This window comes from Mesoplodon densirostris, chromosome 8 (genome assembly GCF_025265405.1).
Source record: "Mesoplodon densirostris isolate mMesDen1 chromosome 8, mMesDen1 primary haplotype, whole genome shotgun sequence".
Taxonomy (NCBI): domain Eukaryota; kingdom Metazoa; phylum Chordata; class Mammalia; order Artiodactyla; family Ziphiidae; genus Mesoplodon; species Mesoplodon densirostris.
The window spans coordinates 56,335,008-56,349,025 of NC_082668.1; the positions used below are offsets into that span (position 1 = coordinate 56,335,008).

The following is a 14,018-nucleotide window of genomic DNA, read 5'->3' on the forward strand; positions in this document are numbered from 1 at the left end:
GGAGGGATGAGTTGGGATTGACATATGCACACTACTATATACAGAATAGATGACTAGTGGGGACCTGCTGTACAGCACAGGGAACTCTGCTCAATTCTGTAACGGCCTATATGGGAAAAGAATCTAAAAAAAGAGTGGATATATGTATGACTGATTCACTTTGCTATACATATGAAGCTAACACAGCACTGTGAATCAACTATACTCCAATAAAAATTTTTTAAAAACCTCATTGCCACACACAAGGTCACCTCCATTTTCTCCTATGTTATCTTCCAGAGGTTTTAAAGTTCTGCATTTTACATTTAGGGATATGATCTACTTAGAGTTAATTTTTGTGAAAGTTGTGAGATCTGTGTCTCAATTTTTTTTTCCATACACATGTCCAGGTGTTCCAGCACTATTTGTTGAAAAGACTATCTTTTCTCAATTGAATTACCTTTGCTCCTTTGTCAAAGATCAGTTGACCATGTTTGTGTGGATCTATTCCCAGGCTCCCTATTCTGTTCCACTGATGTATATGTCTATTCTTTTGCCAGCAAACGCTGTCTTTGGTACTGTAGCTTTGAGGTCGGATAAAGTCAGTTCAGCTTCTCTGGTACTGTGTTGGCTATTCTGGGTCTTTCACCTTTCCATATAAACTTTAGAATCGATTTGCACAGATCTACAAAATAACTTTCTAAATTTTTTTATTGGGATTGCATTTGAATCTACAGATCAAGCTGGGAAGAACTGACATCTAATGATATTAAATCTTCGAATCCATGAACCCAGAATATCCTTCCACTTATATCTACTTTGACTTCCTTAATCAGAGTTTTGTTGTTTTCTGTATACAGATCCTGTACATATTTTAGATTCATACCTAAGTATTACTTTTTGTAAATGGTATTATGTTTTTAACCACAAATTTCAATTATACGTTGCTGGTATACAGGAAAGCAATTCACTCTTGTATATTATAATCCTGCTATAGCCACTTACTGTTCCAGTTTTTTTAGTACTCTGAGATTTTCTACATGAACAACTATGTTATCCATGAACAAAGTCAGTTTTATTTCTTTCTTCCCAATCTGCTTAGCTTTGATTTCCTTTTCTTATAAGACTTATAATACAACGTTGAAAGGAGCAGTGACAGGGGACATCCATGCCTTATCAGGAAAGCTTCTAGTTTCTCACCATTAAGTATGCTGTAAGGTTTTTATAAACGTTCTTCATCAAGTTGAAGAAGTTCTCCTCTATTCCTAGTTTGTCGGAGCTTTTATCATGAATGAGCGTTGGAGGCAGACACTTTTAAAATGCTGCTTTAAGTCAATCTATCCTGGAACCTCTAAGCAGCCTAAGATGTGAGGCAAGGTAGGTACGAAGTTAGACAATGTTCACGATAGCTGCCTACCAAATCAACAGCTCAACACTGTGGCCTGACGGGGGCAGGCAGAGCCAAGGTATATCAGTACATTGAGCAGCCCCGAAACAATGACAAAAGCCTGGAGATATAATCAAGAACTCAATGAAAAGTAGTATTTATTGCCTTTCGAAGTATGACTTCCTGCATGTATACACTACTATGTATAAAACAGATAACTAATGAGAACCTACTGTAGAGCACAGGGAACTCTACTCAATGCTCTGTGGTATCCTAAATGGGAAGGAAATCCAAAAAAGACGGGATATACGTATACTTATAGCTGATTCACTTTGCTGTACAGCAGAAACCAACACAACATCGTAAAGCAACTATACTCCAATAAAAGTTAATTTAAAAAGGAATCCTGATATAACAATGCAAACAAAAAAGTATGTCTTCCTATACGCTGTATCTTTGGCAAATAGCTAAAATTTAAAAGTTAGCAACTTTATTCACACACATTAGGCGTTGGCTCAGAGCCAGAGGCCCACCGACTCCCAGTCTGCAAAATTTCTTGCAGGGACAGGATAAAGAGTTAATCAATAGATATGTGCGGTGTTACCATATTAAACACTGATAACTTTTTAACTCAGTTCCTTTTACACTATCTGCTTCTCTTTAACCTTCTCTTTCAAACTGACTGATTTGAAAACACACTACAGATAGGGACTCCAAACCTAGTTTAGAAATTCAGCTCCTCTGGTTGCTCATCAGATAACCTTTGGCAAGCAATTAAAAAAATAAACCCACGGCCTGCGTGGTCGTAGGATTCAAATAAGATAATGTAGAAAAAAATAAAGTGCGGCACAAACGTAGGCGGGTGCGGGGGGGGGAAGGGGGGAAGCATTTCTTATGCACCCTTTCCCAGGTAGGTCCTTCCCAGAGCCGCCCGCTGGGCGGAGGCTGTCCCTCGGGGACTCCGGAGTCGGGAGCCTACGAGACTGCGCAGACCGACGCTAGAGGAAAATGGAGGATGTGGCGCGCGACTGCAACAGAGGAAGGTTCTTCTGTTTTTTAAAGCACCGCCAGACTCCCGGCCCAAGAACCAGCCGGGATTTCAGAGCCCACGCCCAGGCCCCACGGCGCAGCCGCCCGCCCGCGTCTCTCGCCACCCGACACGAAACCAGCCTCTTCTCGCCTCTCCTCCCCGCCCTTCTCCCAGCCAATCCTAGGCCCGGCATGCACCGCGCTGACCTTTCCCTTCCAGCCTACCCCCACCTTTGGGCGCCTCCAAATGACAAGAGGCGCGGAGCATTGTGGTCCCGTGCGCGAGAGCGAGGCCCGGGCCGGAAAAAGAAAGCAAAAGACTAGGGCGAGCCGGTAGGGCGGCTCCCGCGCACGCGCACGGGCGGTGGCGGTGGTGAAAAAGGGTGGTGCGTGATCTACGGCGAGCGGAGTGGGGCGGGGCCGCGCGGCCTTGGCTGGGTGTCCGCGAGCCGGGAGGGGCGGGGGGTGGGTGAGGGAGCGGGCGGAGGAGGAAGTGTCATGGCGTCCGGCCGTGGAGCTTCTTCTCGCTGGTTCTTTACTCGGGAACAGCTGGAGAACACGCCGAGCCGCCGCTGCGGAGTGGAGGCGGATAAAGAGCTCTCGTACCGCCAGCAGGCGGCCAACCTCATCCAGGACATGGGACAGCGTCTCAATGTGTATCCTTTCCTATTTTTGGCCCTGCGCCTCTCACGCCCTGTTCCCCTCACTACTCGCCCGGTCGCCGGGCCTGGTGCCCCGCGAACATGGCGCCGCCGCCTCGGTCTTTCCTGGGCCTCGGCCGCACCGTAAGGGAAGACAAGCTAGGGTCCTGGAGGCTCCGAGCGGCCGGCGGCGGAGGAGGGGAGGAGAAAGGGAGTCCGGTGAACGCGGGCCGGGAGGCTGCGTTGTGTAATCTGTTTGGGGCCGCGCGTGGTGACGGCGGGGGATGGAAGTGCCGCCCGGGCGAGAGGGAAATCTTAGGGATTATCGCAGAAAAGAGGCGGCTGCTTCTACTTCTAGTCCGAGAAGGGGTTGAGAGCTAGGAGGGAGATGCTGAAAGGCGTAAGTGTTCTCTGCAGCCTTTCCCCGCTCTCATCGCCGGTTTGATGGCGGTTCTCTTGTACCTTGGGAGCGCACGGGACGTCTTTATGTTCCTGGCATGGTTTTGCATGGGTGCGCGCGCGCGTGTTTCAACTGGTTTGATTTTGGGTTTAGTCGTAGCCATTGATAAATCCTTCCTGGGCTCGCTTAATAGCAGTATTGGAGTGGAATGGTCGGCATTTGTTATTATTCCGGCTATTTATTCGGTGGGGAGCCTTTTCCATCCGCCAGCCCCCACGCCACCATCCTGTGGGTATTTAGTTCCTTATTATTACAGTTTGGGGATTGGTTTTGAGTGAACGGGGGCCTTGGAAAAGAACCGTAGATCGGGAATTTTCCTTCAAAATAGTTTTGGAAAAGAGATCTTGTTTTTCTCCGATATTTCCTAAATGTTAACTTTCCAGCTCTCAGCTTACAATAAACACTGCGATTGTTTATATGCACAGGTTTTACATGCACCATTCTTTCACCAAATTCAATAGAAATGTAAGTACTGTTTTACTAATCTGTTTTTGAAACAACCAAATTTTAATATATAATCGATACGCAGAAAAAAGTTGGTCGTGGATTTTACTATTGTATTTAATGTTCTAAGTTAACAGTGAAGGTGAATCGCGTGGTAAACATTTTGCTTCAAATGTGGGGTTTCTGGTTGGTTGGTTTGTTTTTTAATTTGTGTTGACAAGCTGCCAGGCGCTGTGTCAGGCTCTGCCAGGTCTTTTGAGCTAAGAGATAAATCAGAAGCATTTCTCTTCTCAAAGAGTATTTATTACATTGGTATTCATTTAAATTTTACACTCAACATTTGAACAATTTATAGGTACAATGTAATTGTAGAAAACCCAGTCATTCTGTTGTACATCTTAATTGTATTGGACTCATATTGCTTCAAGTACTGTGAATTGGGCTTAGTTTAATTGTAACATTGTTTTCAAATGACCCTTTGAAAGAGTTAAATGTTTAGCAGAAATGTTTCATTTGCTAACACAATTTAAGTTGTAAAACGTTCTTGTTTATCACATTTTAGCATTAGTTGTCTACTTAAATTTTTGGTGGTTTGAATGGTGTCTTGCTTCAGAAATACTATGTCAGAGGTGTGTCTGTGTATGTACAATTAGTTTGAAGTAAATCTTACCTTCCAATACTAAAGTACTGATTTGGAACATATTCTGTAAATTTTGACAAGCTGAGTAGTGGCATTTAGTTGAAATTTTCATTTTAAGTTATGAAAACGGCACTTCGGTGTCTGTTCTTTTCAGAGAAACACGAATACTGTGTTGTACCTGTTATCAAAGGAAATTGCATATTGTTTAGAAATATTTAGCTCTACATTATTTCTCACCATATTTTTTGCTCACAGCTATTTATAGAATGCTATTCTGAAAAGAGTGTGGAGAAGTTGACCCTGGAAGACTTTATGCAATTTGTGGATTGTCATTAGAACCTTTTAAGAAAACAGTCTTTGAAAAGGTCCTTTTTTTTAGTTGGAATGAAAAGCTTCATAGTTTAGATTGATTCCTATTTTAATCTCTTCTGATCATAAATCTGATTTGGTTTATCAGATTGGCACATAGGTTTATATTAAACAGTATACATTTTGGTCTCTTGCAGTCTCCACTGCTTCTACTTTTCATCTTTTAAATCTGTTTGATTCTTGCTGTTTATATTTTCCCACTTATTTCTTGTACACAGAACTTAGGTCAGTGATAGTGTTATGGAAGAGAGAGGAAGCCTTTTTGGTATAACATTTAGATTGAGAGAAATACATTTTTATTTAAATTGTCTCCTAAGGCAGTAGTGAACTGATGAATACTAATATAAGTATGGCTTCCCTTAAATAGCCCTGGAATATTCTGGTAGGAATCACAAATCAAAATAGTTCTGGAAATTCTTGATGTGGCTACAGATGTCCTATTTGCTTACTTTTCTACTTCAGTAGTGATTTCACCACAAGACTACACTTCTTTTGAACCCTCCGTCTTTCATAATTTGTCTCTATGGCCTGGTTGGTGTGCTTTAAAGCAAAACCTTACTTAACAGCCAAAATTCACAGCTGTAACTTTAAGTTGACTGGTGAAGCCCAGGTCACTTGCATTCTAACTCTTATGATTTTATTTAAATGTCATCATTTAATAAGAAAGCCAGAGTATTCATTTTTATTACCCTACTTTCTATCTTCTGTGTGTATAAAGGCAGACCAGTGTTTTACATTGAGTCGTTATTAGGAGAATAATTGAAATCTGATGCTAATTTCTGTTTTGAGAAGTAAATTGCACCCTTCATATGTAACCATTGTCTTTTTTACCTTTGCTATTTTATCAAAAGTGGTTTTAATATTTATTTGTGTTGGTACACTTGCATCAATTGCACAGCCTCACTCTTTTATCTTTTTTTTTTTCCCTATTCTTTTAGGGTGAAGGGGGTGGTCTCAAATTGAATGTGAGTCACTTTCAAATTCATACTCCCTGACATCACTGGGAAAATTTTTCTTACAAGGTTATAATGGAATGTCATGGTAGATTTTAAAAAAGCATGAGTCTCCACCACTAAGTAAATTGAACACCATTCGGTAAATTAAACCGTATAACAAGCTTCAATTTAAAGATGCTAGTAACAACATATATCTAGTTTTATAATAAATATGCATTCATTATGTTAAAATATTTAAAAATATTTATGTGGCTTTATTTTATTTTTTCACATTAACAAATTTAAAAGTAAAAAAATCCCCTAAAGGTCAAGTTGGTCTTGTGTTAAAAGTTAGTGTCAACGGAGCTGTCTTTTATCATTGTTACTTTCTCTTTTTAGAAGGTTGGATGGCTACCAGCAGGAAATGACTTTTATATGTAACCTAATTAAATAAATCTATCCTTTGCTCACTGGATGCAGTGAGGTTTATGTAATTGAGATTAGTAATTGAAGAATGGCCTTGCTGGATCAAGCTCAAGATAAATCTAATGAAGTATATAAAAGAGCCCTGGAACCAGCAGTGCCTCCACAAAGTATGTACTGTGGGAGAGCACCCTCCCAGTGTCAGTCGTAGAATAGATATTGACCCAGCTTTTCCTAGAAACTGTTCATTAGTTTGGTTAGTCAAGTTATGATGCATTTGTTTCTTATATTAATTCCAAGTCTTCAGAGTTCTCTTAAGATGAGGTTGTAAAAAACACACTCTTAGTATTTTTGTTGGTCATGGTCTAGTCTCATATCTCTCTCCAATTCATGTGATCATTTTAATCTTCTCTTTCTTTAGTTCTGTTGCCTCTTTTTTGAGCTGCAGCAATTGAAACATTATAGTATGCCAAAATTTAAATGTAGCTTTGTTTAAGGTCTCAAGAGTACACAGTAAGTTAAGGGCAGTATTCAGAACTAATGATTTTTTTTTCTTTTTTTTTTTTTTTTGCGGTATGTGGGCCTCTCACTGTTGTGGCCTCTCCCGTTGCGGAGCACAGGCTCCGGATGCGCAGGCCCAGCGGCCATGGCTCACGGGCCCAGCCGCTCCGCGGCATATGGGATCCTCCCAGACCGGGGCACGAACCCGTATCCCCTGCATCGGCAGGCGGACTCTTAACCACTGCGCCACCAGGGAGGCCCCCAGAACTAATGATTTTTGACTATGATGACATCTAAGAATGCACCATCTATGTCATATCTGAGTTTCACTTAATACATCTAAGATTAGTCAGCTGATATGCATAAAGGAACTTGTATTTGCTTGTGCTAAAATTTGATTACCACTTTTTGCTTGCAGTCTTAATCTTTCTCAGTTGACTTGGTTCTTGACTAGTAGATACCGTTTGAAAATTTAAAGATTTTCTTTTTGCATTCCTTTCTTCCCCTGTAAAGACTTAAGTGATTTAAAGGAAAACCATTCTTTTCTCTCTCTAGAAAAGTGCCCACAATCCCTGTTCTTTGTCCGATAATAAAGCGTTCTCCCATTCTAATTTTTATTAAGTCTTTGCATAGAAATTTATTCAAGATTTTTTTTTAATTTATTTATTTATTTATTTATGGCTGTGTTGGGTCTTCGTTTCTGTGCGAGGGCTTTCTCCAGTTGTGGCAAGTGGGGGCCACTCTTCATCGCAGTGCACGGGCCTCTCACTATTGCGGTCTCTCTTGTCGCGGAGCACAGGCTCCAGACGCGCAGGCTCAGTAGTTGTGGCTCACGGGCCTAGTGGCTCCGCGGCATGTGGGATCTTCCCAGACCAGGGCCCGAACCCGCGTCCCCTGCATTGGCAGGCAGACTCCCAACCACTGCGCCACCAGGGAAACCCTCAAGATTTTTTAATGGTAGATTTCATTCAGTTTACACCAACTGTTGCTTATTTATACTCAAATTGCTCATAAAATTGTCATAAACAATTGCTACTTGTGAAAGAATAACATTTTGGGCAATTTGGTTAGTTAAGGATTTTGTTTAAATTTATATTGTGAAAACCCTAAATTTCTCTCAAACATAGGAATCTAGATAAAGTTAAATGTAACCCCCTTGCCCCAAAAGGACGGGGGGGTGTTGTTTCCTTTCTTTTTTGGCTATACTCACCAGTACCTCACATAAAGTTGATATTTGGCAATAGTTTGTCAATAGAATGTATCAAATCTTGTTGCTCACAGGTCTGTTGAGTGAATTCTTCTACATTTTCCTCTATATTCATCCTCCCCACATAGACACATTTTAAATGTTTTATTATTGAAAACTAACAGACACATGGTAAATGAAAACAGTAGATAAAGGGATATGATAAACCTCCCTCCCATCCAGGTATCTAAGCCCCCTGCCCTACAGCATTTGCTGTGCACAGTTTCTGTGTGCCCTTTCAGAAATAGTTTTTGCTTGTGCAAGCATATATGTGTGTATTTTTTTCAGCACAGAAAAGGGTTTTTGTTTGCTTTTTTCACAGTTCTTAGATCCAGCACACAACAGCAATATGAGAACAGACAGAATTGGACTGGTCCTAGTTGGGGTTAGATGTGGCTGTTTCTGGAGAAGTACTTTTTAATATGGCACCAGAAAAGGATAGTATAGATTGACCCAGTGGATCTCAACCAGAGGCAGCTTTGTCCACCAAGGGACATTTTACAATGTTTAGAGATATTTTTGGTTGTCACAGATGGGAAAGGGGTACTACTGTCATCTGGTGGATAGAAGCCGGGGATGCTGCTAAACATCCTACAATGCATAGGATATTCCTGCAAAACAAAAAGTTACCTGGTACAAAATGTCAGTAGTGCTGAGGTTGAAAAAACCATGGGTAAACCTAAAGAGTTAAGCAGTGAGACTAAAAGCTATGTTATCGTCACTAGATTAATTTTGAGTGTTTGGTGAATTTTATCTGTTCTAGTAAGAAATAGCCTATTTATCTATAATTCTTCAAGGACCATAAGAACAAAGATCACATTTGTAATCTTTTTCTAATTGGGGGCTTTAGGGAAACTTTTTGGTATTTCTAAAATTTAAAGTTTAAATTTAGCTTGTTAATGTTACTTTTCTGTTAAGTACTAATGTGTTTTTTAGCCTCTTACTTGAGTTTGTTATGAATCTTACAATATTAGAAGATATTTTAGTAGTTTGGTTTCTAATTTTGTTTATGGTGGGGTTTTATTTGGGGTTTTTTTGTTTTGTTTTTTGCGGTACGCGGGCCTCTCACTGTTATGGCCTCTCCCGTTGCGGAGCTCCGGACGTGCAGGCTCAGCAGCCATGGCTCACGGGCCTAGCCGCTCCATGGCATGTGGGATCTTCCCGGACCGGGGCACGAACCCGTGTCCCCTGCATCAGCAGGCTGACTCTCAACCACTGCACCACCAGGGAAGCCCTATGGTGGGTTTTGACATAAATTTTTTTGTTACTCAAATCTACCAGCCTTTAATTTTGCTTTATTTCATTAAACAAACCTTTATGTTTATCTGGAGATAAATGTCCACCTATATTTATTTACTGATTTCATGGGTTTTGAAATGGGATTTCATGGGTTTTTTCATGAGATTTCATAGAGATTCTTGGGTTTTGGCGTTTGTTTTTCCTTGTTAGGTTTATTTTGGTATGTGGTTCCTAAACATTTACTTAAGGTTGATATTCTCTTTCTTACCCCAGATAAGGAAGAAAAGAATCATAAAGGTTAAACACTTCGTCTGAAGTCACACAGCAGCTGAGTGACAAAAGCTAAAAATCGCACCCAGATCTAGACTCCATTGTTCATGCAGTTATCAGTATTTCTGCCTCAAGTATCTGTTACTAGGAATCTTTTCATAGCCCTGAAATTTTTCACTAAAAGCAGTTGATGTGTAAAGCTTTTGTGATGTGCCAGTTGTGATTCACCAACGTCGGCATGAGAATTATCAGGATGCTCCTCTAAAATATGCTTTCGTGGGCTGTACCTTAGACCTATGTAATCAGAATATTTGTGGTGGGACCTGGGATCCTCTCCCTTAACAAGCTTCCCAGGTGATACTGATGCCTGCTAAAGTTGAAGACTGTTCGTTTAAATTTTGATGTTTCCCTTGTGTCTCATAAACTGTTATACAGTCAGCCCTCCATGTCTGTGGGTTCTGCATCTGTGGATTCAACCAACTGCAGATCAAAAATGTTTGGGAAAAAATTCATTTACAAAAAGCAAAACTTGTATTTACCCCACACCAGTAACTATTTACATAGCATTTGCATTGTATTAGGTATTATAAGTAATCTAGAGATGACTTGAAGTGTAAGTAAGGATGTGCGTAGGATATATGCCATTACTATGCCATTTTATATTAAGAGGCTTGAGTATCCATGGATTTCGGTAAATGTGGAGGGGTCCTAGAACCAATCCCCCGCCTGTGGCTACTGAGAGATGACTGTACACTGGCCGTTTTGTAGACGTTAAATCAGCATGTTTCATTCTTTTACCTATTAAAGTAAAATGTCTTTGAAATCTGAGTGGTTGTTTATATTATAGCTCATTTATGCTTCTGCCTTTTAATTTAATAAAGCAATTAGTCGAAGAATAATCTTATGTTCAAAATCCATTAATGCTACTGGGAAATACTGTAGGGCTGTCCAGTAGAACTTTCTGCAATAATGGACGTATTCTGTATCTTTTATGTTCAAAATGATATGTACTGACCAAACACGTTTCCTAGATTGTAAATTTGAGATTATTAGACTAGATGATTTCTAAATTCCTTTTCAACTATAAATTGTGTGGATGAAAATTTATTAAGATCCCACTCTGTAGGGCTTCCCTGGTGGTACAGTGGTTAAGAATCCGCCTGCCCATGCAGGGGACATGGGTTCGAGCCCTGGTCCAGGAAGATACCACGTGCTGGAGAGCAACTAAGCCTGTGCGCCATAACTACTGAGCCTGCACTCTATAGCCCATGAGTCACAACTACTGAGCCCGCATGCCACAGCTGAGGCCCGTGCACCTAGAGCCCGTGCTCTGCAACAAGAGAAGCCACTGCAATGAGAAGCCCACACACTGCAACAAAGAGTAGTCCCCGCTCGCTGCAACTAGAGAAAGCCCGTGCGCGGCAACAAAAACCCAATGCAACCAAAAATAAAGAAATAAAATAAATAAATTTATTTTTTTAAAAAATTCCACTATGTAATAGGCATTTTACTTATGGCAGCTGAAGTATTCTCCTCCTGAGGAAACAGATGCAATTACTAAGTTACTTGTCCAGAAAGTAGCCGTATGTGATTGGCATTTGAACCTAGATCCCTAGCCTGATCGCATGCTGCAGTTCTCGCTTGTGTCTAATGTGCTTAAGAAATGTTCCTAATGTGTTTCAGAAATAGGGCACACTAATTATTGATGCCAGTGATTTCTAAGGAGGAGATGAGTATACAAGTGAATAATGAAAATACTCTCAGATTTTGCTTTTCTCATTGGGTGAAATCCAGTGAAGTCCTCTTTTGAGTTAGGCCCCAATTCCTCCTTCAGCCATACATCAATCTTAGGATTTACACATTGTGCACCCCTATTTTTCCATGTGGTGCTTTCCCTTCACTTTTCATGTGATCCTGACCTGTCAGGTTGTGAGACTGAGCTGAAGTTCCAACTCTTCATAAACCATTCCCCAGATAACTCCACTCTTTCACTTCTGTTTGATTCTCTGACCTTATCCTTTGGGTCCTGTTCACCTCCTGTTCTATTTCATCTATTTGGTATACTTTAGTGCTGTAATGTAACTGTGCATATATGAAATGAAGTGGGTTTCTTTGTGTTTTTTGGTTGGTTGGTTGGTTGAGTTTTTTTGGCCATGCCACGTGGCATGCAAGATCTTAGTTCCCCGACCAGGGGTCGAACCCGTGCCCCCCAACAGTGGAAGCGCGGAGGAAGTGGGTTTTTTTAATTGTTATAAAATGAAACACAAACATGTAAAACCACTAAATATATAGCATAGTGAATTATTACAAGGTAAACAACTTTGTAACTACCACTCAAATCAAACAAGGGAACTTTGCTAACTACCCCAGAAGTGCCTTCATGTTCTCCATCCCAATGTCAACCCTTTCCTTCCCTCCACAAAGGGATAGAAAAACTGTTCTATCCTTTCCCATTATTAAAGATTTGATAGGTTTCTTAAATCTCTCAAGGTACAGGTTTCCCCTCTATCCCTTTCTTTTACTTAAATTTTATCTGTTGAAAGACCTAGGACATTATACCTGTAGAGTTTCCACCTGTCTGGGTTTTGCTAACTGTATATTCATGGTGCAGTTTATTATGTTCCTTTGTTGGTGTATTCCCTGCAAATTGCCAGTTGGATCCAGAAATTTGATCAGACTCATGTTAGATCCCTTTGGCAGGACTACAGGTGATGTTATATTCTTTAATCCGCAGGCACCTAATGTCTGGTTGTCTTTTTGTGGTGTTAGCAGCTGTTGATATTCAATGCCTAGATCCTTTTATTCATTGTGATACTTTAATTCTGTCATTTCTTCTTCATTTATTAATTGGAATGTTTGTATAGTGAAATGTTGTGATTCATCACTATTTGGACATCCGGTGGTACAAGTTCATATAGGAAAGGCAGAATAAATACTTGATTCTTGCCCTATATTTACCACCTTTGTTGAGATAAAATTCACATACCATATATTTCATCCTTTGAAAGTGTACAATTCAGTGGTTTCTGCGTACATTCACAAAGTTGTACATCAATTTTAGAAATCCGTATCACCCCAAGAAGAAATCCCACATCCTTTAGCCATCTCTTCCCATTCTTCCAACCAGCCTATTCTGGACAGTCCCTATAAATGGAATCATTCAATGTGTGGTCCTTTGTGACTGGCCTCTTTCACTTAGTACATAATATTTTCAAGGTTCATCTGTGTTGTAGCATGTATCAGTACTTCATTTATTTTTCTTGCTAACTACCATTATACCACATTTTGTATATACATTTATCAGTTAGTGGACATTTGGGTTGTTTCTACTTTTTGGCTGTTATATTGCTACTATGAACATTTATGTAAGTTTTTGTGTAGATACATGTTTTGGTTTCTCTTGAATATATACCCAGGAGTAGAATTGCTGGACCATCTAACTCTGTCTGTACCCGTATAGTCTGCGATAGTTTCCTTAGTATCTGTTATAGCAAGATATTCCAGGTTCATCCTGTATATTTTATATCCACAGCTGAAATGGCCATTTCTTTAAGAAACTCTGCTTTTTCTTTTAGTAGAAATGGTATTTCAAGATATCAACCTGGACCCTGGAGATACTCATTGTTGCTATGTTTGTCTTATTTTTAGGCATCTTCAATAAACAGGAAGGAAATACATAGTACAGTAAATATGTATTCACTATACGCATCAACATATTGTTTATTATTCATTTAACAGTAAATATATGAACTATACAAAATATAGGTGGACTTGTTTTATATATATATTTTTTAAATACATATATTTAAGATATCTTAGGAATTCATTCTGATTCAAGCAACAATAGCATTTTTACTTAACTTTTTTTTTTTTAAACCTCTTTTGTACTACATCTTTGTGACCTTTCTTTCACACCAAAAATCTTAGTTTTGAAGGATGTGGGAATGATAGAATTTAAATATCCCAATATCACTTGTTAATCCCACATTACACAAACATGTTTCAGAATTACAGTACAACCACCACCAGTATAATTACTGAGAACATATTTTTGTTTGCTTTCCCCTCTCACCCCTGGTTTTTAAAAGTTGTATCAACATTATCATAAATAGCCATTACAAAACTCTCCCTTTTAATCTTCATTCAACCTTAGTTCTGCAAGTAACTTTATTTGTATTGTTCACTACCAGTGTGTATGTTGAAGTCTCTGTAGTCATTTTGATTGTTTAAAGTTATCTTGAAGATCATGGAAACAATATTGTCTAAATCCTTGGATGTTGATAATTGTTTGTGCCCTTTATATCCAAGGTCAGTTTTGCTGGATATAAAATTTTTGGCTTGTGCTTTCTTTTCTTGAGTATCTTAAATATGTAACAATTGCTTTTTTCTTTTTTCCTGGTATAAAGCATTGCTGGCAGTTTGGGTGGTGATCTAACTTTCTTATATTTATTTTTG

At 39.7% G+C, this 14,018-nt stretch overlaps 1 protein-coding gene across 5 annotated transcripts in view; it reads left to right on the plus strand.

Moving 5' to 3' along the window:
- The first annotated feature begins 2,873 nt into the window (after positions 1-2,873).
- The window catches only part of CCNT2 (cyclin T2), a 47,298-nt gene continuing 36,153 nt past the window's right edge, over positions 2,874-14,018 (plus strand). For 3 of the 5 annotated variants that reach the window (XR_009533187.1, XM_060106443.1, XM_060106445.1), the window contains exons 1-2: positions 2,874-3,051; positions 3,880-3,961. Coding sequence is in view for 4 of the 5 variants with exons in the window: in XM_060106443.1 (XP_059962426.1) it covers positions 2,894-3,051; positions 3,880-3,961 (240 nt within the window). In the remaining variant the exon portion in view is untranslated. Of the gene's footprint in view, positions 3,052-3,879; positions 3,962-5,887; positions 5,915-14,018 lie in introns of all 5 variants that reach the window. The other 2 variants (XM_060106442.1, XM_060106444.1) reach the window with 1 other exon arrangement.